Source organism: Pararge aegeria, chromosome 24, assembly GCF_905163445.1.
Source record: "Pararge aegeria chromosome 24, ilParAegt1.1, whole genome shotgun sequence".
In the NCBI taxonomy this organism is placed as follows: Eukaryota; Metazoa; Arthropoda; class Insecta; order Lepidoptera; family Nymphalidae; genus Pararge; species Pararge aegeria.
This window is the reverse complement of record NC_053203.1, coordinates 2,184,388-2,211,468: the sequence shown is the minus strand read 5'-3', so window position 1 is coordinate 2,211,468 and position 27,081 is coordinate 2,184,388. Positions and strand designations below refer to the sequence as shown.

Genomic DNA, 27,081 nt, shown 5'->3' with positions numbered 1-27,081 from the left:
TTATATTATGTTTGACGGCCGTTTGGCGCAGTGGGCAGCGACCCTGCTTTCCGTGTCCAAGGCCGTGGGTTCGATTACCACAACTGGAAAATGTTTGTGTGATGTACATGAATGTTGTTCAGTGTCTGGGTTTTTATCTGTATATTATAAGTATTTATATATATTATTCATTAAAATATTCAACAGTCGTCTTAGTACCCATAACACAAGCTACGCTTACTTTGGGACTAGATGGCCGATGTGTGCATTGTCGTAGTATATTTATTTATTTATTTTATATATATTAAAACACACTTGGCACTATCCCGTTCTCTTGCTGTAAGTCCTATCTACAAAGCTTGCCTGTAAGAGATTGTTTGCAGCAATAAGGCCGCCTTTGCATGTCTACATTGTTTACTGTATACTCCTTGATGTTTCTGTTCCTGTATGTTATACGTGCAATAAAGTGTTTCTTGTTCTTCTTCTCATTTAGGTATACAATAAAACATCATCATCATCATATCAACCCATAACCGACCCACTACAGGGCACGTGTTTCCTCCCACAATGAGAAGGGGTTGAGGCCGTAGTTCACCACGCTGGCCCATTGTGTATTGGTGGACTCCAAACACCTTTGAGAACATTATGGAGAACTCCCAGGGCTCACGACGATTTGCTTCGCCGTTAAGATATTTAAATTGCGTGGGATTCGAACTAGGCCCAACCCCGAAAGTGAAGTAGAAGTCCGACCCACTGGGCTATTACCGCTAACAAACAGTATTATAAAGTTAAAGTTCTGTTGACTAGCATTCCGAGGTAGATTACAATCTGTGGTTGACAATGTAAATGGCAGTTAAATTATCTATCGAAACGTCACTTGTCTTGCCAAGAAAAAAAAAAAAATTTAAAGTCGGAAAAAACGTTTAGTCGGCAAATAAGAATTTCAGACATTTGAAATAGTTAAATTTTATTTTCCACTGCGCATCTATCGTAATTAAACAAGTATTTTTGAGAATTTTTTCCGGAATTGTGTAAAACGGACAACGATTCAGTCAGAAATATAGTCCAAAATAACATATCTTATTGTCGCTGTGAAGGGCTGCGTACATTATTAATATATTAAGTTATTTTAAGCTTATTTAGAAGCAATCAGCACCTTTAGTTCAAAAAGTGTCACTAAAGAAAAATCCCAATTAAAAAAAGAGGTTCCGGCCTCAAATTAAACCGAAATGACTAACATATAAATGAAAGTAGCGCGGTCTTGTCCGTATACATATAATAATTACACTGTTTTTTCTATCCGTCTGTCTGTACGCAGAAAGCGTATCGTCCGAGTCACTTCCGTTTGAAACGCGATTTCAAACAATTTTCAATCTTATCTTCACACAGTAGAGTCTAAAATGTATTGTGATTTGTTTTAAAGTACAGCCAGCAACTTACTGGTATAAAATTTATTTTTGTTTTTGAATTAAGCCTTTTGTACATATAGGAATAAGAGAGAGATCTGTGTGCAGTATAAATCTGTTTTAAGTTTTAGCAAGTTGTATGTTTATTTGTGTATTGGAGTACTTAATGGTTTTGAAAAATAATTGCAATTATAAATTGGCTTTACCTAGAAGTTTAGAACTTAACGCCTCGTTTGGTCTAGGCCTACTTTAGCTGGAACAAGCGATTTTGAGTTCTAGCTCCTATGTCATAAGAAGCAAATCTAGATATTTATAAAAATGCTAAGTCTAGACAAGATGCATTCGCGTGTCAAGGCTTTTTAGTCAAAGTAGATAAAGTGGGATGAAAAAGTTGTTCAAGAGTGTGTTGGATTTAGTTGGAGATGGTTCCGTACTATAATTATTTTTCGGTTTACCTAGGAAATTAAATTATTGGGATTTAGCACAGAAATAAGAACTTACAGAACCCTCATTCAGCCTTTATTGCATTGTGCCCATATAGATTCAAAACGCCCCGCGCACGTCGCTTCACATCCGCAGAATGTTGCTAGCTCACATACTTCTTCCCATTTTATTGTAAGCGTTTAGAACATGAATTATCTCTGGTCTGGTGTTAGACAAGTTACCACCTTACTGACAAAGACGTGCCCGTAAGGGATTTAGCGTTCCGGTACGATGTCGCGTAGAAACCGATTTGGGGTATAGTAAATGTAACTGCCTGTTAGGTAGTACCTAACCGGTTAGCCCTAGATTAGCTGCAGAGACGTGGACTTTGCGACTAGTCGAGAAGAAGAAAATTGATGCTCTGGAGATGTGGTGCTAGAGACGAATGCTGGGAGTGTCATGGACCGAATTTTGTACCAACATCTCTATACTCCAAGAAATCGGCATTAAAAAACGTCTTTCGGCGTTAGTACAGAGTCGCATCTTAAAATTTTTCGGGCACGTCTCCTGGCGTGAGAGTGACTCCATAGGGCGTCTTGTCGTGCAGGGCAAGGTGGAGGGCACTAGAGGTCGAGGAAGGTCACCCATGCGATGGACCGATCAGATTAAGTCTGCAGTGGGTGGCCCTTTGCACGAGTGCACCAGGCTTTCGGCCAGCTGAAGAAGCGGATGCTCGTGGGGCGTGTGACATCTGCCTTCAAAGACGCTTCATGATGACCACGACCACTCTGCCAAGAGTGTAACGACAAAGAAGAAGAAGAAGAACCGGTTAGCCCGCTACCATCATATCTTATCACCAAGTGAGGTGACAGAGAAGGGTTAACTTGTAGTGGAATAAAAATAAAAACCAAAAGTGGACTGGTAACGGGTTGATAATGATACTCTTTGGAACTGTAGGTAGTTGATATGATTTCCCTTTAATAAAATGAACAATGGGGGTTGAAATGAACAAAGTGACGTCACACAATGGCCGACACAACGATATGAACCAGCCCCACTCGGACTGACTGTTGTTTGATTTAAATTGAACCTGGGCCTAGTGATGTTACATATCGATATCGATTTCGATTTTATTCGAGACAGACAGGTGTCGCTAATAAGACTGATATAAAAGGGCATATACTAATTTCACCACCGGCGGTAGGAGAACTGTAGCTTAGTTGGTTAAAGCAATCAGGCCGCGATTGCCAAGAGCTGCAGGTTCAAATCCTGTCGATTTTTAGATGCATTTTAAATTTATAGAAATGAAACGGACAACGTGTTACAGTTGATTCGGCAGGAATTTTGAGCTTTTTAATTATTAATCTAGGAAATTTAGTGACTCGAATAGAATGTACTCACCGAAATTAATCGCCCTAAACCGTAAATAAAATAAATATTAGTTATAGTAAAATATTTCCGGGAGGCTCTTCTGCGTGTATTTTGTAAATTTACCACCATTTTTTTGGGGACACAAAAATAGTTGTTTCAGACTTTTTTGTTCCGAGCTCAAAAGTATAAATTATATTTGTTTTTATACAACCTACACCAGTCAATTGACGTCAGTTGTAAAAAAAATAATTCTAAAACCAAAACATTAAATATGCCTTCAATTTGAAGACATCTTGTCCCGACCACACTGATTCGTCGGACAAGGACACGCTAAACAAAACGAAGAGACACGTGTGGGTCTTAATCTGATCTACAGTATTTAACAACAAACCAATGTATAATTTAAATTTTTAATTTTTAAATCTTATTTATTGCACCACCTACCTCTTTTCTACGTTTTTTCCTTTTACGCCATTGGTTGCCTAGAAGAAATCGCTATGTAGCGATAAGGCCACCAAATTGTACTCTCTTGATATGTATTTATATCTTTGTAACTACTTTTTTTTCTTTGGTGTACAATAAAAGTGTATTCATTCATTCATTCAAACCAATTGTATTTATTAACGATCCATTAACAAGCTTATACAATCACTCTACAGGTTCTTATAAGTATAAGCAAGAGTAGAATTTAGTTAAAAGCTACAGCGCTATACAAAATCATGTAGCCTGTACATAAGCCGACTGGCGCAGTGGGCAGCGACCCTGCTTTCCATAGTCCATGTCACAACTGGAACATATTTGTGATGAACACGAATGTTTTTCAGTGTCTGGGTGTTTATCTGTATACTATAAGTATTTATGTATATTATACATAAAAATACTAATCAGTCATCTTAGTTGCCATAACACAAGCTACGCTTACTTTGGGGCTAGATGGCGATGTGTGTATTGTCATAGTGTATTTATTTATTTATTTATGAGAACTTAAAAAAAAATCACCCCTTTCCTTCGAAACCGGGAAAGTACCGACATGACGTCACAGCACATCTCTAGTCCCGCGGGAGATTTGAATGGAAGCTCTATTGCTTTTCAATTTATTTGCCCCGCGCGTCCTTCCATTTGAATGTTTTGAATTCGCTCGACACTCTACTGCCTTTTTTTCTTTGCTCTGTTCTGTTAAAATGGGTCGTGTTTTGTGTTTTGCTCATAACTAGTTTAGCTCGTGAGTTTTATATTTGTATTCGACTACAAGTTAGCCCTGGACTGTAATCTCACTTGATGGTGATGATGCAGTCTGAGATGGTAGCGGGCCAACCTGTTTGATGTATAGCAGTTATATTATACATCAACGTGAACCCTAAATTGTATTGTCGGTAGGGTGGTATTTAGGCACAGCCAAAGCCAGACCAGACCGAAGAAAATTTAGATAATATAAATATCCAAATTGTCTCCGCGGGGGATCAAATCCGTCACCGCGCTGATCGCTACGCCAGAGAGTTTGACAAAAGGGCGTTTATCTTATGTGTTTTTTTTCGAAATTAACGTAGTTCACCGTGCCTCGAGGTGTACGATAAAAAGTCCTGATTGAGGTCACTTTATCTTAAACCTCAATATTAACCCATTGGTTACTGTAAAAGATAACTTTAAGTGATAAGGCCGCCTTTGCACCCCAACACTATGTAATTTTGTATTTGATTTTCAATGCGTTTTGTACTCTGGTAAAATAACTTTACTGCAACAAAACGCAGAGAAACAATACAAAAGTTTTTGCTGCAAACTTGACTTCATTAAGGTATGTAAATAAAAAGTTTTTTTTTATAATATGTCTTCTGTTTAAAGGAAAGAAAGAGGCTGGCTAACTAAGATTGAAGACGTTAAATTAACTATCCATGGTTGCGGTTAAGACAACGCTTAACCGTCGTAATCAAGACGATTTAACATGACCGCAGTTAACTCCTGCAATTGGTTTGAACCCGTTTTAATTCTCCAATGATAAATTATACTTTAAGACATTTTATAATGGTGGCTAGTTACCACCCTACCGACAAAACAGTGCCGCTAAGCGATTTAGTGTTCCGGTGCGATGTCGCGCAGAAACCGATTAGGGGTATGACTACCATACTCCCTAACAGGTTAGCCCGCTACCATCTTCACTACCAGGTGAGATTGCAGTTAAGGACTAACTTGTAAATTGTAGTAATTTGAACAAATATCGTAATGTATATATATTATATATATATATATATATGTATTTACATATATATTTATTTTATATCTTTGTTTATGTATGTCTATTCATTTTCGAATATACATATATGTATAATTGCACTATCCCGCTCTCTTGCAGCTTTTCCTTCAGCCAGAGGTTGCCTGTAAGAGATTGCTGCAGCAATAAGGCCGCCTTTGTATGCCTACAATTCTTGTTCTTTTGCTTATTTTTTTGACGGCCGATTGGCGCAGTGGGCGGCGACCCTGCTTTCTGTGCCAAGGCCGTGGGTTCGATTCCCACAACTGGACAATGTTTGCTTGCTGAACTTGAATGTTTTTCAATGTCTGGGTGTTTATCTATATATTATAAGTATTTACGTATATTATTCATCAGATAACTTAGTACCCATAACGCAAGCTATGCTTACTTTGGGGCTAGATGGCGATGTGTGTATTGTCGTAGTATATTTATTTATTATTATTATTTATTTATTTTATGTATATTTTGATGTTTGTGTTCAATAAAGTATTTCTTCTTCTTCTTCTTCTTGTAGTTGAAAAAAAAAATCATCACCCACCATATCAATATCCCACACTATACTGACCACATGCCTTCTCTGAAAGATCTATTGCTAATTTCTAGAAGTAGTAGAGTTATTTGTGACAGAGCTCGTCCGGGGAAGTACCCTTGCTGCTTAGCGGCAGAAATAAGCATTGGTAACAGTGGCGTGCACTTCATACGTGCACAAAAGCACTGCATACCCAAATTATTTTATATAACTCGTATTGGAGGGGAAATTTTCATGCCATGTTTCTGCTTTATGCATACCCTGGTCGAAAACCGTGCACGCCACTGATGGGTAACATTCTGAAGGGCGTGGATGCCGGTGTAATCAAAGCTCATGAGGCTTAACAGGCCTCAAATTGATGGACCCAGGGCGGCATGTTGCAGGAAGTGCTCCTTGCATGCCCTGTGAAGTGGTGCTGTTGATAGGCGATGGTTTCCCACTTACCATCAGGTGGTCATTACTACGAAACAAGCAGAATACATGAATGAATGGATGAATGTACTTTGATCGCACACCACAATAGTACATCAAAAAAGTATAACAAAACAACATACAATTTATATATAACATAATATATATACAATTTGGCGGCCTTATCTTCGCATAGCGATTTTTTCAAGGCGAAGAAAACGAAACAGAAAATAGTTGGGTGGTGCATATATACATCGCTATCCCTATACCTAGCCCTACTAATATTATAAATGTCAACGTAAGTTTGTTTGTTACGCTTTCACGCAAAAACAACTTAACCGATCCTCATCAAACTTTGTACACATATTCTTGGAAGTGTAAGAAGTAATATAGAGTACTTTCTATCCCGACATTGAGCTCGGTTCCTTTGGGAGAGGGGATGAAAGTGTTTGATGATTTTACACCATAACTCCGACAAATCATAACCGATTTAAATAATTATTTTTGTATTGTAGTGTAATAATATGTGTTTAATTTTACACAAACTTTGTGTAGATTGATGAATGTGGTTGGAGATAGAGGACAGAAAGCAAACCCCTCATTTAAGGCTTAGCGATACTGAATACTTTTAATTTTTTTAGAACTACAACTAAATTGAATGCCACATCATAGAACAAAATCAAACGCAGACGAAGTCGCGAGCAACAGCTATTTGTACATAAAAAAGTATAACAAAACAACATATACTCATACAATTTGGCGGCTTTATCGTCGCATAGCGATTTTTTCTAGGCGAAGAAAACAAAAACAGAAAACAGTTAGATGGTGCAAATATACATTCACCAATAAAATAAATATTTAATTACTTAAATAAAACTATTTTATTAATACAAAGAAACCGTAGTCCATAGTTTCTCAGAACACTATATAACGTTCTAGAAGAACTGAGACAAGTTAATGTCAATTGTTCAACGCAGTTATTCATTACATTTGCTTACGAAAAAGAAAAACATAATATTGTTCGCGTTATAATATGGCACGCGCTATCTGATGATGTATTTAACATGGCAATGATATAATATGTACCTTATTTCAGTAGTAATAATGACTATTATAGCTCGTCTTGTAAGCCAAAGACGGAAAACAATGGCCTAACGACATAGTTGTAGGGCTACAATGCGTTGGAAAATAGTTAGGACAATTCTATCACAAAACACCACGAAAATAAACAAAAATATTTTTATATTCTTTTGATTTATTTTCTTATTAAAGTGTTTTATTTAGGCTTGGAGGACATATCAAATATATAAATTTAAAATGCATATACATTTTACTTTTCTATATTTTTTATATCCTCCGAGTGTCAGTTACAAATAAAAAATTAAAAAAATTACTAGACGCCGCCGCGCCGCGCCGTTCGTCCACATTTATCAAAGTTTTTACTTATCTCGGGGAACCAGTATTTTTTTATGTTTATAAACTTGAAGTGCTTGACTGCAATTACATCTGATGGTAAGAGATGATGCTGTCTAAGAAGATGCCTCACTGATGCTTCACTCTTGATTGGAAGGTAATCATATTGTAGGTAGGTACTAGGGAAAATGGAAGCTGAAAGGACATTCCAGATCCTTGCGGTGCGAATCAGAAACGAAGATGGAAAGCGCTTCGTGAGCGACCTCGGTACATCAACCACGTAGGAATGCAAATCCTTACGGTGCCTCGCGGTTCGATGGTAAAAATATGAAGTTATTTTTCTGGGAGATAAGCCTATGTTAGCTTATGTAACTCCGAGCGTTGATTGCTTAGTTAGGGCCTGAAGGAAGCACAACCAAACACACTTTCACAATTATAATATTAGTTGGGATATAAAAAACAATGTGTCATCGCTCGTTTAAACTGTTTCATTGAAAAGAAGACCGGAACTTCAACGTTTCTTGATGATGCAAAGGTTGCGGTTGAGCTCGAACAGTATCTTAAATATGCTAGCGGGCAACACTTCATGTCGGTGCTTGTTCGGTGAACCGAACTGTCTTGTTATTTTTATTATAATATAATATAATTCGATTATATACTTAAATAAATTCCAACATAGTCGTTTAAGTTGTATCGTACAAAGGTGGGCCTTAGTTGTCTCAATAAAGAGATTATTATTATTATTATTATAGCAATTGGAGTGCTAGACTGTACTGATAAAGAAGTTTATACAATAATTACACCATTCGTGTTATGTGGGAGGCTTCGGTTTCCTTTCGAGGGTTCGAGTTTGATCCCTGGTTAGCACCTTCAACTTTTCGGGGCAGTTAAATATCACTTGTTTTAACGGTGAAGGAAAACATCGTGAGGAAACCTGCATGCCTGAGAGTTCTCCATAATGTTCTCAAGGCCGTTTGGTCTACCTCTCCGCACTTGGCTAGCGTGGTGGACTATGGCCTAAGCCCTTCTGATTCTGAGAGGAGACCCGTACTCTGTAGTGGGCTCAGGGCTGGTAATGGCTTTATGATGATGAGGTAGAAGACCCGTGGCTAAGTACTCGAAGCGCGCAGACCGCTAGAAAGTCGCATTGTTGCATTTGAAATCGTTGCTTCATAGGCTAACGGCCTAAAGGAATTGTCCGGGAAATATAGAAATATTGTCAGCCCTACATAGGTGTAATGTAACGGATGGCACAAAATGTGCGCACGCGCCGGTCTGCTCAGCGGGCGGAACGGAGAGACACACATACCTTTATATATTGCCGTGATTCATTACTATTGTTACTAGTTACGTACAGAGAACGCTGTAGTTTTGTTTCATTTCTCTGTCTCTCTCTTATTAGTGTTTTCAACCTATTTGATTATATAATGTAGTGCGTAGGTACATGAAGTAATAATATCTCTAATTATTTTAATTAACAATTTTTGGAATCCAAACTTTATATTATTATTATAAATACGATAATTTGTCTTAGTTGTTTGTTTCCTATGTTCAACTCAACCACAGCATAGTTCCATGTAAACTTTAGCAACATATTACAAAAATGTCACAGAACATGTGATAAATGCGTAGCCTACGATATTGCCGTAACTTTCCAAAATCCTTAAAATGCAATGCGTCCCAGACATACAGGTATTTATCTGTTAAACGTGTAACTATGCAGTTTTTCTTTCAACCCAAAATTTTATTAAATAACAAACAAAATTATCGAAAAGGGTTATCGAGTCTACCGGTGATCCTAGAGCGGGCCGTTACTTTGGCCAACGAATTAGTTTGACCATACAAAGGGGCAATGCTGCCAGCATCTTAGGAACAGTGCCTCGCTGCGGTGGTTTCGAAGACGTTTTAGACTTTATTTAGTTTTACATAGTTTATTTTAGGTTATATTTATAAAACAAACAAAAACGTGGGTAATTCACATTTCCGTTAGAGGTAACTTTGACATTTCTTATTATCGATTAAGTTTTACTGAATCGTGTACCATTGCGTCAGAAATATGCTCAAGAATAAAGTGTTTTTTCGTTGTGAAGAACTATATAGGTAACTAATAGTTATTAGCCATTTTGAAGCGGTGATAGCCCAGTGGGAAGGACTTCGACTTCACTTCGACAGAGTTCGAATCCCAGCCACCTCTAAAGTTTCTAAGTTATGTGCGTTTTAAGCAATTAAAATATCACTGGCTTCAACGGTGAAGGAAAACATCGTCAGGAAACCTGCATGCCTGAGAGTTCTCCATAATTTTCTCAAAGGTTTGCGGAGTCCACCAATCCGCACCGGGCCAGCGTGGTGGACTTATCGCCTTAACCCCTTCGTAGTGCCTGGTTGATATGATAATGATAAATCTCATTTAGAAGTACTCAGCACCATAATGAATATGAAATTGTATCGAGGAGAATAAGAGCCTTTTGTAGTCATGTTGAAGGTTTTTCCCCTTCTACCTTTACAAAGATTAGCCAATGTCTGGTGTCTTGTTCAAGGTATAGATGTACGTATACTCACCGAGATAGTATCTTCGACACACAGCCGTGCGACACCCGCAGCTGCCGGCTTATGTCGCACGGTCGCACACCACTATGTGCTAGTTCCACAATCCGCTGGCGCACCACGTCTGGTAGAGGCCGTCCGTTCACGAAGACTCCGCCTAGCTGGTTGACTCCACCGTGACCTGGTGAAAAAAAAACATTAAAGTTAGTGCTGAATAGTTAACATCGATCATCAGTAGCATCATGTTACGTTAAATCGTGCTATTGATGATCGGCTTGATTAGGCAGGAGACATTTTTCTCCAAGATAATGGATTTTTGGCAGTACACACATCTCCATCGAGCCTCAAAGTAAGCGTAGCTTGTATTATAGGTATTGAAATGACTGATGAATTTTTTTATAAATAACAACCATAAATACTTATAATATTGCCCAGATAATAATAGAGCCCATTTCCTTGGACTCAGAAATCAGGTACTCTCTCTTATCGGCTAAAAATTGTATCTTCTCCCACAGCTTTATCAACTCTTGGAGTATTGACACACTGGTGGAAATACTATGCAAACGATATAAGTCTAATCATAAATTAATTATATATAAATTAATAAGTATACTACGACACTACACACATAGCCAATTAGCCCCAAAGTAAGCGTGTTACAGGTATTACTCGTAAGATGACTGATGAATATTTTTATGAATTAAATACTTATAATAGACAGATATACACCCAGACACTGAAAAACATTCATGTTCATCACACAAACATTTTTTCAGTAGTGGGAATCGAACCCACGGCTTTGGGTATGTAATTTATTTTGTGTAATTCACAAAATAACTTACATACCCAGTCAAAATTTTAATGCCTCAGACCATTCATCGGAACCAATCAAAATAAGAACATCAATTACTTTTCCCGCGTTAATAAATTAATTAAAACAGAATAGAATTTTCCACTTTGTGGGTAATACGTTAGTACATCACCGGCAAACCAGCGGTGTGTAGAGATGAAAACAAACCCGGTTAGAGTGTATCGACCGGCGCGCTGGGCGTGACCGGTCGATCGTCACGCCTCGCGCACCGCTGCCTACCCGGGTATGAGGTGCCTATCTACCCGGATAATACAGAATCATGATTATCAATCACACCGGTCCAGCACAGGGCACGGATCTTCTGTCAGTATGAAAAGGATTTACGCTGTAAGAGCAACTGCTGAGTTTCTTGCCGGCTTCTTCTCGCTCGAATCTGCCTTCTGAACCGGTGGTAGAGTCACTACAAACAGTAGACTTGACGTTTCAAAAATGCTTATATTAGGCCTACTTGAAATAATTGAATTTAGCATTTGAATTTTGAATTAAACCACCAGGTTTGCAAAGTACGTATCGGTAGAATTCACACGCCTTTGAAAACATTTTGCAGAACTCTAGAAGATATTTCCTCTAAGGCTATCGCCGCTTAGTACCTACAGTAAACAAAAAATCAACAAGAAAGTTTTAATATACCGAAACATTATTTTTTACTCATACATTTGACATAACAGGGAAGTTATTTAGTGATAATCAGAAATGTAAATATCATAAAATATATTCAATAAAAATTTAAGAAAAAAATAAGAGCTGTATAAAATAGGTAATGTGTGACCGATGCTGAAATTATCTGATAAGTGGTTAATATAATATCAGTATATCATCGGCAGACTGCAAACAAACCTGGTTATAGAGTATCGACCGGTGCGCGGGGCGTGACCGGTCGATCGTCACGCCTCGCGCACCACTGCCTACCCGGGTATGATATGCTCATCTATCCGTGTACCAGTAAATACAAAACATTAAATATAGAAATTAAACCAGGCCTTTTGATTATAAGCACATTATTACGCGTTTTGACATTTCTAACACGTTTGTGATAAGTTTACTCATTTTTATTAAATTCAAAATAAAAAGCAAAGAGGCTGTCAGCTAAATTTCATCAAGATAAATAAGAGCAACATAATTTTTCGTCATTAAATTGGTGTTGAGTTGAGTGTAGGGATAAAAACAAACCCGGTTACAGTTTATCGATCGGCGCTCGGGGCGTGACCGGTCGATCGTCACGCCTCGCGCACAGCTGCCTACCCGGGTATGAAGTGCCTATCTATCCGGGCTAAACAATTGAATGCATATAGATCTGAAATTTTAAAACTAAAAGAATGCGCCACTGTTTAAAGAGTCTTATTTTTAGAGAGTTTACAAGGCGCATAGCAAGTTATTTAATGACTGAAAATAAAATAAATCCTCCAAAGCAAGTAAATATAATTATATAGTTATTATATACGAAATTTAAACCACTGGTTTCAGAGTAATCATATAATCGCATCTATTAACTATTTTTATTTTATATTGTCTAACCTGGAAGCGGTAATAGCCTAGTGGTTACAACTTAAATTTCGGTGGGTTTGAACCCCTAACTGTTCCAAGTAACATACGTTTCAAGGAATTAAAATTAATGTTCTACAAGGCGTGTAAAGTACAAAATCCGCATCGGAATACAAGTTATCTTCCTCACTAAAGGCACCGCAATCCCTAAAGTTTTATTTAATTTGCCACTTTTATAAGAAAAGCTCTATCTATCAAAGGAATTGTCATATGTCTTAAGCGGAGGTAAAGGTTTAAGTCTTAAGCGGAGTTAGAATTTCTGAATTTCCTCTAGTCTGTTCTGGTCTGTTGGCTTCGGTCGTTGCTAGTTATTACCCTGCCATCTTTGGCTGGGTAATAACTAGCCGAATAGAGACGAGACCGAAGTATTTGTTTAATACCCGTAACAGGTTAGCCGTTAGCCTTAGAACCATCATCACTTATTCGGTGACATTGCAATCTATGGCTAACTTGTACGCTAAATATATATAGGTATAAGTAGTCTATTTTCCTGCCCATTCTCGTAGTACGCAAGAGTTCTCGTTAAGACGCTGGGTGGGAGTGCACGAGGCGTGACGATCGATCGGTGACGCCCCGCGCCCCGCACCCCGCTCGATACACTACCCCTGGCCATCCCTACAGATGACTTGCGAAACAATATTGATATAAGCATGTTCTTGAAAACACCTGTCTATCATAATGTCTTCATTGTATTGACGGCCGGTTGGCGCTGTGGGCAGCAGCTCTGCTTTCTGAGTCCAAGGCTGTGGGTTCGATTACGACAACTGGAAATTGCGATGAACATGAATGTTTTTAGTGTCTGAGTCATCTGTATATTGTAAGTATTTATGTATATTATTCATTAAAATATTCATCAGTCATCTTAGTACCCATAACACACGCTACGCTTAGTTTGGGTCTAGATGGCGATGTGTGTATTGTCGTAATAGGTATATATATATTTATTTATTTATTTTAGGTCTTTCTACAGCACGCCCAGCATGGCCAGGAGATATTTCTCATCCCGGAAAAAGGATAAAATGTTATCTTCATATTAACAAGAAATCATAGACATGTCTGATGTTACAGTAATTTTATAAAGTGGGTAAATAATTAAACTTTGGATAACTATAATTTGCCAGGTAAATTGATTAGAATTGTAACAAATATGCTAATAATACCTATTTAATTAATAAATAGTTCGCATTAAATAGTTCAAATTATATTTCATTCACAGACAATATTACATGACATGGTGCCAGTTGGCATTTTAATTTTATTACGGGTGCATTTTCAATGCACTTCAGACCTATATGGACTCGAACGATGCAAAGATACCTCTCGGTGTCTTAGTCGTTATCAGTAAACTTGACTTTTATTTTACTGTTATTGGAGTAAAAAAACGAAATACTTTTAACGATCCTACTATGAATGAATGAAAATTATGGGAGTAAAGTGATAAGTTTGTGACAATGAATACAAATGGCAAATGAGACGTGACCATGACCGGGTATCAGGCGAGCCGATCCGGGTGTAACCGGGCGCATCGGGGCAAAGCCCGAGAATCGATGGCGAGAAAGCCGAAGTTAATCGTAATATTTCCATCGAAAATGGTATAGATCTCGAGGTGTACCTAATTGATATGTCCTTTGTCTGTCCGTTTGATAGACGACCTCCCTAACACAGTGGTAAGCACTGTGGTCCCGGGAGTACCTATAAGTGGGAGGTCCCGGGTTTTTTTGTTACTCTACTATATAATTTAAATATTTCCACATGTTAGTTCGATTCGCACAACTGTAATTTTTGTGTGATGAACATGAATGTTTTTCAGTGTCTAGGTGTGTAGCGTACCCAACCCGCTTCGCCGGGCTAGATTTTGCTTTATTTTATTTAAACAATAAACTTACATCATTAAATTTATTATTTAAGTCTCATAATATATTAAATCATTGATTTCTCTCCGTATTCATTCTCTTCTCTACACCCATGTACACTCAACAATAGAATATCATCATAGTAAATAAAAGCTGTATTTGACAGTTTCACAGTTCAAAAATAGGAGTGCTCCGATCGTCACTAAACTTTACAGGATTACTCGCCAGGTCAATCCGGAGATTCCCTGAAAGTTTCATTGAGACCGTTTCGGAGCCTATACGGAACATACCCAAACACTTTCTTTTTTATATATATAGATAGAAGATTCATAAAAATATTCAACATTCATCTTAGTAGGAACCTACCCATAACACAAGCTATGCTTACTTTGGGGCTAGATTGCGTTGTCTTTATTGTTTAATAAAATCACATGTTGATGATTCAATCTAACATGGTAGCGGGCTAGCCTTTTAGGGATATGGCAGTTATATTAAATACATATCCCTAGTATTTTTCGAAAGTACTGGAACGCAATAATGCTTGGTAGCACGTCTTTGTCGTTAGGATGATAACTAGCCACGGCTGAAACCCGACCAGAAAGTGGTTCGCGAGGGTGACCACCGAATGGCATTTGAGATTTAATAATTTCAGATTTCTCTGGTACTGAACATTATGGAGAACTCTCAGGGATGCTGGTATCCTTATGACGTTTTACTTCACCGATGAAGATTGTGATATTTTAATTGCTTGAAACAAAGCTAACTTAGAAAAGTTATATAGGTGCGTGTTAGGATTCGAACTCTGTCCCCGAAAGTTCCCCCGTTCGTATCAAATCTCTCTCGCACTTTGTAAACTGTTTTTTTTGGATGGACTTATCATCATTTATTGATAATAACCGGAAATGTTTAACGTACTCCCCGAGGCACGTATAGAATATTCCATTAAAGTTCACCCCCACATAAAAATAGCATAATTGTTGGCGACATCTTAAAAGCCATGTAATGAGAATTTTCGTCCAAGAAATAATCCGGAAAACAAAAATAAGCTATCAACAGTAGCTAAGCGCCCTTCGAGTAATTAAGGGTAATGGCTTCGCAAGATGGCGCACCGGAAGTGGGGATCCACGGATGTAGGGCCAGGTGTCGCCACTCTTGTCTTTGGAGTTAGTACCTATCCCGGGATAATGAGATAGGAGTTATGGCATTTTCCAGCAATTTTCAATGAGAAAACCAAATGGTAGTATATTAAGCAGGGGTAGTAAACCTTTTTAAATCTTAGTACTTTTTTGTGTAATTTGTAATAATTGACAGATCAAGTGGATTTTCCACCTGATCTTAAGTGGAAAACCATTGCCTATAAACACAGAAACTCTTTGCAGATGAGTACTGTAACACTTGTTGTATTTTTTTATTTTACTACTGCTGTGTTTTTTTTTCAGAATATCACGACTGGGTTCACTTTGTTTGGAACTTTTGTCAGAGTCAAACCATCATGTGAGTGAGCTCGCTTATTTGATAATGGACAAATTTCATCTGAGCAAAACCAAAGCTCTAATATATATATTTTTTTCATTTTTATATATATGTGTGCATTTATATTTTTCCGATTTATGGTTTTGCACTGAAAAGAAAGAAAAGTAAGGTAACCATTATGTCTTGATCGCAAAAGAATGACAGATCTTTTTAAATAAGTTTTAAACTTGTTAACATAACGTATTTTAATGTTAATAACTCTGAAACCTTAACAATGTAAAATTTAAAAAAGAATATCAAAAAACTGTATAATATATATGCAATAAAATAGCAAATACCAATTTTTTTTGCGATAAGGACTATAGTTCGTAAAGAAACCAATCCGCACTGGACCAGCGTTTATTTTCACGGGATAAAATTTAATAGCCTATGTTACTCTCCGTTCTTCAAACTAATTCAATGCCAAAAATCAAGTTGATTAGTTGCGTAGTTAGGGCGCAAAAGAAGAACAAACAAAAACAAACACACATTTATAATATTAGTGAGAAAAAATATTAATCATAATTAACAATAATTTAGATAGCCGGTTGGCACAGCGGGCGGCGTCCGTGCTTTTTGAGTCCAAGGCCGTGGGTTTGATTCCCACAACTGGAAAATGTTTGTGTGATGAACATGAATGTTTTTCATTACAAGCTATTTAAGTTGGTGCCCATAACGCAAGCTACGCTTACATTGTGGTTAGATGACGATGTGTGTATTTTATATATATATTTATTTTTTATTTATAATTAATTCATAGATTCTTATTTCAATCATTATGGGATTTTTCGTTTTGCAATTATTGTATATACAGCCCGTAGTCACGCGAGGTCAATTTCGGGGGGACGGCGGAAGCTCCCGTTTCCTGTCAGAGAATCCATGTCTGATTCGAGTTATTCATATGCCCCTACTGTCCGTTTTTACTGTTATTGTAAATGAAAAATATATAAGTCAGAATTTTTTTCATCACCATCACATAATCATCTGGCAGTAATAGAATTTGTTGCTGTTATTTACTCATCAATTGTGTAACTTGTATTTTATTGAAGTTTTTTTTTTATTTATATATGATATATATATTTTTTTCTTTTAGTAGTAGTTTAAAAATATTCATTAGCTATCTTAGTATCCATAACACAAGCTAAGCTTCCCTTCGGGGCTAGATGTGTGTATTTTTGGAGTATATTTATTTATTTAATAAAAAATAAACTATCAAAATATTGTGAACGTAAGGCAGGAAGAATACGGCCTATTAGAACCTAAGGGCTTGTGTTTTATTCATGTCCTAAGCTAACCTAACCTAAAAAATCTTTGTTTTGTAATATTTCACTTCGATGTATTATAATCTACCGAAAAACAATTATAAATAGCTTTAAATTGTCACGTTACGGTTCACAATCTTTAGACGAGAATCTCCAGAGTAAGGTTATAATACCTACAATTTTACGGTGACAAATAATAGTATACCTATACATATAATAATAATAATAATAATTTCTTTATTAAGACAACTAAGGTCCACCTTTGTTAGTAATACAACTAAAACGACTATGTTAGTATTAATTAATTATATTATATTATATTATATTACATATTTTTCAGTTAAATCTCGTAGTTGAATGTATGAATTAAATAAAGTTCAAGGTACCTACATGTTTATTTTTTATAACGTTGTAACTTTTATATTATCTTTATATATATATTTATTGTGTGTGTGTGTATATGTCACTGAACTCCTCCTAAACGGCTGGACCAATTTGAACGAATTTTTTGGTATACGTTTGGGTGGCACCGTGGATGGTTTAGATTCACAAATCAGCCCGACAGATGGCGCTGGGGTCCGCTAGTATATTATATATTCTGTAAACTATATGTAGATAAGTGTGTATATAATATTTATTGTAACATTTACCATGAATCTATATCATTTTCTTAAAAATACTTTGGTTTGAAGAGATCGCTTTGTATAGCCACCGATTTGTACCTTTTTAATTAGTAATTTATTGTATATGGTAAAATCAGGGGAAGCAGCTGGAAGTAAGTTGTTGAGCTTACATTTTGATCCAACGAAATGTAGTCGATTTAATTAGATAAAATATAATGAGCTTTTTCATATCTTCCTAGTGAGATTATGCTAAAAAGTAAAAAAAAAAATATCGATAAAAAAATGTAAAACATGTGCCAACCCTAGCCAAGGACTCGTCATGCGCCGGCGCACACCCTTACATACCTGTACAGCTTGCACAGGTAGGTATTATAATTACATTCCTATCTACATTTAATGTTTGCATTTCTACACACTAACATCAGTGGGTAAAAGTTCTTAGCTTATTATTATTTTTTATGTTTTTAACCCCTGACACAAAAACGACGGGTGTTATAAGTTTGATGTGTCCGAGTGTGCGTGTGTGTGTGTGTCTGTGGCATCGTATGTCCCGAACGGAGGAATCGATTTTGATTTTCGTTTTTTTTCCTTGGAAGACGAATTCGTCGAAAGTGTTTGATGAAAATCGGTCCAGGATGGCCGCCGCCACAAAATGACAGATTAATTTTATTGATTTTATTTTTTTTTACTGTCGATTGATTGATTAGAGTGGCAGGTCCCGGGTTCGATCCCTGGCAGGGGAAATTTGGGAATTTATATTTTCAGAATTTTCTCTGGTCTGGTCTGGTGGGAGGCTTATGCCGTGGCTATTTACCACCCTACCGACAAAAACGTGCCGCTAAGCGATTTAGCGTTCCGATATCGCGTAGAAACCGATTTGGGGTATCGGTTTAGTATTACTGCTTACCCTAACAGGTTAGCCCGCTACCATCTAAGACTGCATCGTCACTTACTAGTAGTGCAATAAAAAAAAGTATACAGTCACATATAGCTTTCCTAGTGCAACCGCACAGGCTTAAAGCCCCTTTATTAAAAAAAAAGAAAAAAGTATTCCGTCACATATAGCTTTCCTAGTGCAACCGCATAGGTTTAAAGCCCCATTATTAAAAAAAAAGAAAAGTATTCCGTCACTAGCTTTGATGTAAGGCACTCGTTTACTTTGTTACAAAATAAAAGTAAATTAATTTATTATGAGATACTGTATTGTAAATCTAAATGCAATCCGAGCCAAGCTATATAGCTAATACAATTGTTTTTACGAACTCCAGTATTTTTGAATGCTTCCTAACATATAAAACTACTATTACAATGATATAGTTATGAGAAAATAAAAAAAAAAATTACGGGACGTACGTGGGGACTTTACGTCTATGAGTACCTACTTAGATAACGTAGCATTAAGACATAAACGCGAGTGAAACCACGTGAAACAGCTATTAAGGCATAATGTAACGTTACCTACATCCAAAATAAAGAGTTTTTTTAAGATAGTCACAAGGTTAAAAAGATAAACTATGTGCGACCCTATGAAAGCGGAAATATAAAATCAGTTTATAGAGTGGGTGTGCGCGGGCGCATGACGGAGGGTTCCGATATACGACCTTGATCCTGAATCCAATCGCGGCATCGCATTAGATAATAGGTAGAATGATTACCAACGGATAGTTATGTACCTATATGCACATTTTTCTAAAAGCAAAAAAGTAGCAGAAAGCCTAAACTAGCTGCTCTTCAGCTGGCGATTTTTTAGGAACCTATTTTCGAACTTCAAACACCAATTGAGATGATAACAAAAAAACAGGCTAAATTGGTCGCTGGTCTTCGTATACAAGAGCGTGCTTCGAACCATCCTAGCTTTAGTTTTAAGTTAACGAATGTGTTATAACCTCACGATAATGGTAAAATATCATGTATGAACGCTTCATAAGTGCCTGTGATAGGCTTACGGGAATAAAGAATCTCTGGATATTGAATTTTGTATTTTGCATATCATATTTAAAGAAAATATATTATTGCGCTAAACTGCTTTATCTAGGTACCTACATTTGAAGGAAATATTTATATGTTTTTTTATTTCGCAAACGTGGTCGCTTACTATGGGCCTCATAAGAAGGCTCAGAATCACTCAGCGAGCGATGGAAAGAGCAATGTTGGGTATCTCTACGTGATCAAATCAGAAATGAGGAGATCCGTAGAAGAACCAGAGTTACTGACATAGCTCAGCGAGTTGCTAAGCTAAAGTGGAAATGGGCAAATAGCTTGGAGAACCGATGGACGTTGGGGTTCCAAGGTGTTGGAATGGCGACCCCGCACAGGTAAACGCAGTGTTGGTCGGCTTCCAACAAGGTGGATAGACGACATCAAACGAGTCGCTGGGAGCCGCTGGAAACAAGCGGCCCAGGACCGTGGATTTTGGAACTCTACAAAAGACCTATGTCCAGCGGTGGACTTCAATCGATTGAAGTGATGAGACAAGTTAGCCCTAGACTGTAATCTCACCTGCGGTTAAATGATGATGTCCAGGATGGTAATGGGCTGTTTGGGGTATACAGCCGATATTTACACAGATATGGAGAACTATAAGGCATGTAGTTTTCCTCAGGGTCTTTTCCTTCACCGTTGAAGCAAATGATATTTTAATTGCTAAAAACGCCGTCAACAAAAGGTAAAGGTGCGTGCTGGGATTCGAACTCGGGTTCCGAGTGAAGTTGAAGTCCTACCCACTGAGCTATTACCTCTCTTCTCCTCTCCCAAACTCTTTAGCTTTTTATGTTAGTATAAGATTATTATACAGCATAAGTAAAGTGCTTGACATAGACATAATAGCGGATAGTCTACCTATCTTAAAAAAAAAAAACTAAAGGACCACTTCCTATCGCAATACTGTGGTACTGTTTAAACTTAGTTATTTTTTTTCCTTTGCTCTTTTTTGTGTTAGTTTAGCTAGTTTTGTTCCATAGTATATATTGTCAACATTTTTAATATAATTATTATAATTTAAGTATTTGTTTTTTTAATTTATTCTAAATGTATGTTTTCGTTCGTGGTGCTAGATTCGTCAAGTTTATGTCAAAGCCTGATGGATCTTACAGCTTATAAGTACACTCATGTTTCTTAACCGTTTTTTCTCTTTCTAACTGACTATATAGTTTTGTATTCGCAAGTTGTGGCAGTCTTTAAGTGGGTCTACAATATTACATTTATATGTTTTTTTCATTTTTTGTTTAGTTTGATAAGAGTTATTGTTGTAACCTGTTGATTGCCCATTAAATAAAAAAAAAAAAAAATAAGATTAAATTTTACAGTCATATATATATCTGAAATCTATGTTTTAACTTCCTAACGTCATGTGAAACATGCACAAGCTTGTATCTAGTCTTTAAAGAAATAAAAAAACCACCGGAAAGAAAGAGCATATTAAAACTAAACAACTCGACAATAAAGTCGTGTTTTTATTTAACAAGATGGCGGGAACAATGGCGGCTGGCTCGCATCCGGTCACTATGGTAATACGGCTTCCTCTGCTCTACCGCTGTATTATGTTGAGCTTTAGAGCACCAGGAATATTACTGAATTATTACGACAGTACAAATATACTGACGCCCGTATTCAACAACTCTACTTTGGGGTCTAACAACTTAGGTACTGAGTCGTATTGAAAATTGTGTGGACTTTCACAAGAAATTTTCTCTACCACTCCAGATTAATGAGTTCAACGACAGATTTTAAACTTAGATTTTCTTGGCTAATCGTACAGCTTCTCAACAGTAACGTTGTCGGTGTATTGTGTATTTAGAAAAAAAAAAAAGTATGTGTAGTGTGTCGAACAGTTCGTGAAATACCAACGAAAAGAACATATCAGTTTGGAGTCCCTGGGGCACCGAAGAGATGTTAGGTCCCTTTGTGTGTTCTATCGACTCCATAATGGAGAGTGTTCTAAAGAGTTTTTTGCATTGATACCAGCTTCCCTGTTCTCTGACCGCACCTCACACTGTAATAAATTCCACCCTCATCATCTGGATGCCTGGTATTCTTCTACTGTTCGAAATGCCAGATCATTTCTACCGCGCACTTGCAAATTATGGAACAATCTCCCATCTGATGTGTTTCCTCAAAAATACAATTTAGGGTTATTAATAAGGGGCGGATAAACAAATTCCTTAAAAGCCGGCAACGCAACAGTTGCTCCTCTGGTGCTGCACTAACGTTAGGTCACCCACTTGCTCGTTTTCCCGCTATTAATATATAAAAAAACCATGGAAGTGGGTAGTTAAATTCTGCCCGTGACATCAAACTAGTCATGGGTCTGGGTCACTGGGTCGAAATATCGATAAATCCCATAATATTATCGTGGTATGTAGCCGTTGAATGTACTGCGTTAGGTACTCGGCTACGTTATCAATGAATGTATGAATGAATGGATGCATGTTTATTGTACATCAGCACAGAAAAAATAAACAATATGTTTACCTATAGCGTAAAATGTTTGCGGTTTTTGATTTTTACTCATGGTTATCTGTTAAGTCTTTTAAAAATATTCAATAGGTATCTTGAATCAACCTTTTTGTCGGTATCTTCTCGGTACAATTTACCTTTTCAAACGGTGTTAAGAGTTTCTACAAACATACAGACTTGACATTTCAACACTGCCTTTAGTAGGCCTACGTGAAATAAATGCAATTTTAATTTTCATGCTACGTACTTTTCAATCAATTAACTTTCATGTACTTAAATAATTGCTATTAAATAATAAAATCAGCAATAGATATCAACTTATATATTACCCACCGCATAGATCAGTTATGTAGATAATGTACCTAATGTAAACTAACTAACTTTACATAACGTTCAAAATCAACGCAACTAACTTGAACTAACCAGTTAAAGTTTCGACACCGGTTTGACTCCTTTCTAAAATCTCAAAGATGTGATATATGCGCGTGCGCAGACCAATCACAGCTCAGCCCTCTACGTGTGCGTGAGATTACTGTAGCTACACTGTACACTGACATGCAATGTGTGCGTGATATATGAAACCTCGTATGTAATTTGTCTCGGCTTACCGCAAGGTGACTTATGCAGTTTGAACAAAATTATTTATTCAATTTTGAGCTTTATGCCTTTAGGTTACAGATTGTAACATATTTTATCGAGTGCAGTAATAAAGTTTGTATTTTATGTCATTCACTCTAGGCGCGGCGTCTTGGGTACAATATGTTTTATGTATGTATGTCCGTCTATGTGTTACACTATTGTTCTGTAATGTTAAAGTGATCTATGAGTCAGTTATTTTTTTACCAGGAAGTGGTTTTTAGCTATTGTTTCGGAGCCTTGTTGTGGTTTTTGAGTATTTTTTGGTAATTCTTCATTGTTGTATGTACTTACACGTTGTTATTATAATAGGTCTGTGACAAAGGGCAATTTTGGAAAATGGAGTCATTTTAGTTTGACTTATATATATCTACCTAACTTAACCAAACCCCTTCTGACCCCAGACTGTTGTGGGCCACTGATGGGTCCATATGAATATCCGATATATATATCAAAATATATATATATATATATATATACTTATATTTTAATATTTATTATCCTATTCCGGTCAAAGAGGAATTGAAAAAAAAATGGTCCAGCCGTTCTCGAGTTATAGATGGTGTAACTAACACAACTTTCTTTTATATATATAGATTAACGACAAATGACAAACTGGACACTCATTGTATGGAGAGCTGTCAAAATATACCAACTTAAGTCACAAAATGGTGTCAAAGTCAAATAAATATTAATGAATCATTTTTGAAACATCTTTTTAATCTTTAATAAGTTGCAATAACCTTTTAATTAAATGTTACATGTAATTAAAAACTTAGATACTATTAAGTAACGTATTATAAAGTTAAAGTCAGACCTGGACACCAACCTGGTCAAATTTATGATATGATATGGAGTAAACTGAAATGCATCCACCATGATATGAAGTTTGATACGGTGTGACGAATGATTCGGTAATCGGAACGGGCAAGATATACCTAGTGAGACAAAATACTTATGGAAGGTCTATAGGTAAACAATTTGCTTACAAATTTTTAGTTCAGCATTCACCGCTGTTAAAACTTAATAAAATTTTGTTGGTTTTCAGTGGGAAATCACGGGTTCTAGGCTATTTGGTAATTTTTAATTCTTAATGCTCTAGTGGGAGGTTTCGGCTAGTTACCACCTTACTGACAAAGTGAAGTGAAGTGCATAGTGCGATATTGGATAGAAGCAGGCGTTACTTTGCTGAAATCCATAATATATTATTTAATTAAGCTTAATTTTCTATACTCCGCGAACAGCAGCAAAATCTGTATGTCAGCATCTCCTGAAGATGCTTATATTATAAAATACACCATACAGTTTCTCCTGCTGTTCGCGGAGCATAGCAAATTAGGCTTAATTTTCATAATGCAAAGTGAGATGGTAGTCAAGAAGAACTTATTTCTAGAGGAATAAAAAAAATGACTGTACCTACCTACCTATACGAAACGCAACGTATCTTCTTCATTCGAATGACAAGTAACTGACTAGAGAAAGAGATACATTGTAGGTCATCATCAGCTATAGATACAACTTTAATGAGAAGGCTGTTTGTTAGACTTAAAATAAAACATAAAATCTCATGCGTTTGGGCATTAATTTAAATATAAATTATGTTATATATTCTTGACGCACTGTCTAGTTAGGTAAACCTTATTTCAATGAAGCTGTTACCGGACAGCGGGCGAAAGAGAGAGCTACTCGTATGTTAGAAGTCTCTCGTATGTCTCTGCTTGATTAAATCAGGAATGAGGAGTTTCGTAAATGAACCAGAGATACCGACAGCTCAGCAAGTCGCAAAGCTGAAGTGGCAATCGGCGGGGCACATAGCTCGAGGACCGATGGACGTTGAGATTACAAGGTGCTGGAATGGTGACCTCGCACACAGTGGCGTGCACAGGATTTTTGACCAGGGTATGCATAAAGCAGGTACATGGCATAATATGGAAATTTTCTCCTCCAATATGACTCATATAAAATAATTTGGGTATGCAGTGCTTTTGTGCATGTATGAAGTGCACGCCACTGCTCGCACAGGTAAACGCAGCGTTGATCGGCCGCGAGGTGGACAGACCACATCAAACGAGTCTATGGAAGTTACTGGAAACAAGCAATCCGGGACCGTGGATTTTGGATCTCTCTACAAGATACCTATGTCCAGCAGTGGACGTCAATCGGTTGAAGTGATGATGATGGTGACCGGAAACTACGTAAAAGCTGTTCCTCCGAAAGTGCCCGAAGTCCAGTCTTCGAATAGTGGTGTGACACATCAACAATTTTGAACTATAAGCAGCTTAAGAAAGCTCAACGTTACTTAAGGGACAATGTAGAGAAGGAATGCAAAATAACCGAAATTACAAATATAAGTAGCTCAACGGGTGGCGAATATTGAAATATTTTTCTTTCCTTCTGGCTTTACACAGATTTGCCAATGCCAAGTGTCTATATTTGACTCTATGCTCCAACTTTTTTGAAGTCTTTTTAAATTATTAAGAATCGGAAATGTGGGATGTAATAAACGGGACCAATGGCGAAACGTGCTCTGTAAAATACGGGTTAGAATCATTTTCTGACTCCAGGCTGGTACTGAAAGTTTCTTAACAGAATACCCAATTGTTTGGTGCGATCCGAGAATCTAATCTAGGAACTCGTGACACGTAGTCAAATGGCTACTAGGACAACGAGTGACAGACAGAACCTAGCTTTACTTATTATATCTCTACATTATAGTATAGTATAATGTATCTCTATATAATAATGGAAAAATGGAGCCTCTATTTATAAAAGACACAATTTCATATGAGTGTTAAATTTAGTCATAACACCGATCTCGATTTCATGCCGCCATATCCCATCCCAATTTGCTATACGCGTAAGGCACCATACATACAGCCTTACAAAGTTACGTCCGCGAAATTGACACACGCACACAGCGAAAACAGGCCACGCCTCGTCTCCGGCGACCAATCACGGCCCGCCTCTCGCCCCTTAACACAAACGGAGCGGCGCCATTGGATAAAATATAACGATCACGAATTTGGAGGGAATTTTTCGGGTGTTTTATGAAATCACGACGCAGATGTGCGGACGATGTTACGAGGTATTTTATAGTGGCATGATTGTATGCGGTTTTTATGTTTGTCGTTTGGCTGTTATGATAATATCGTTATGGATGAAGCGGTCGTTGTTTTTGCATAATGGCGGAGGACCTTTTTTTTACGAGATCGCTGGGACCTTATTTTTTTTGGGACATAATTGCATTTTTTCTTAAGCGACGGTAGATATATTTTATTAGGTACTGGATCCCTTGGATAAGCTTTATAACGACTTAATTGCATTACATACAGACGGTGGATAAGGATTTCATGTTAAAGCTGAAATACTTAGGTACGCAATCTGTAGGTAGTTGGTACGCAATCTGTATCGAATAGAATCCTCGTAATCCTACGTTTATTTTATTCCACTACAGGTTAGCCCTTAACTGCAATCTTACCTGGTAGTAAGTGATAATGCAGTCCATCTTATGGTAGCGGGCTAATCTGTTAGGTAGTATAGTAGTCATACCCCTAATCGGTTTTTGCGCGACATCGCACCGGAACACTAAATCACTTAACGGCACGTTTTTGTAGGGTGGTAACTAGCCACGGCCTAAATCTCCCACCAGACCGGAACGGAGAATATTGTGTAACTATAAATTCCCAAATTGCCCCTGCTGGGAATCGAACCCGGAACTCCTATTTAAATTCTTATCTCGCCGTCAAGAAGAATCCGTGCCAGGGAGATCGTCGCGTAGGATTCTATTAGATAACTACCTAGATGCTAGTATTTATAATCTTTAGGATTTAGATTAGGGTAAGGATAAGGTTTGTATCTTAGGGCTAACTACAAACTAATACCTACCATTCTAGATTGACGAGTTGTCAATTACACTGATTGCTTGAAAGTAGGTAAATAGGTAGGTATAAAATTACAAAATCGAAAGTATCAGAACTCCTGTATTCAAAGAGGAATCTTTTCA

General features: G+C 37.1%; 1 protein-coding gene across 1 annotated transcript in view; it reads right to left on the bottom strand.

Annotated features, from left to right (window-relative positions):
• Nucleotides 1-27,081, bottom strand: part of LOC120634544 (paired box protein Pax-5) — a 76,068-nt gene that overhangs the window by 27,963 nt on the left and 21,024 nt on the right. Inside the window, exon 3 of the mRNA XM_039905234.1 lies at nt 10,340-10,505. Coding sequence (XP_039761168.1) covers nt 10,340-10,505 — 166 coding nt within the window. The remainder of the gene's footprint in view (nt 1-10,339; nt 10,506-27,081) is intronic.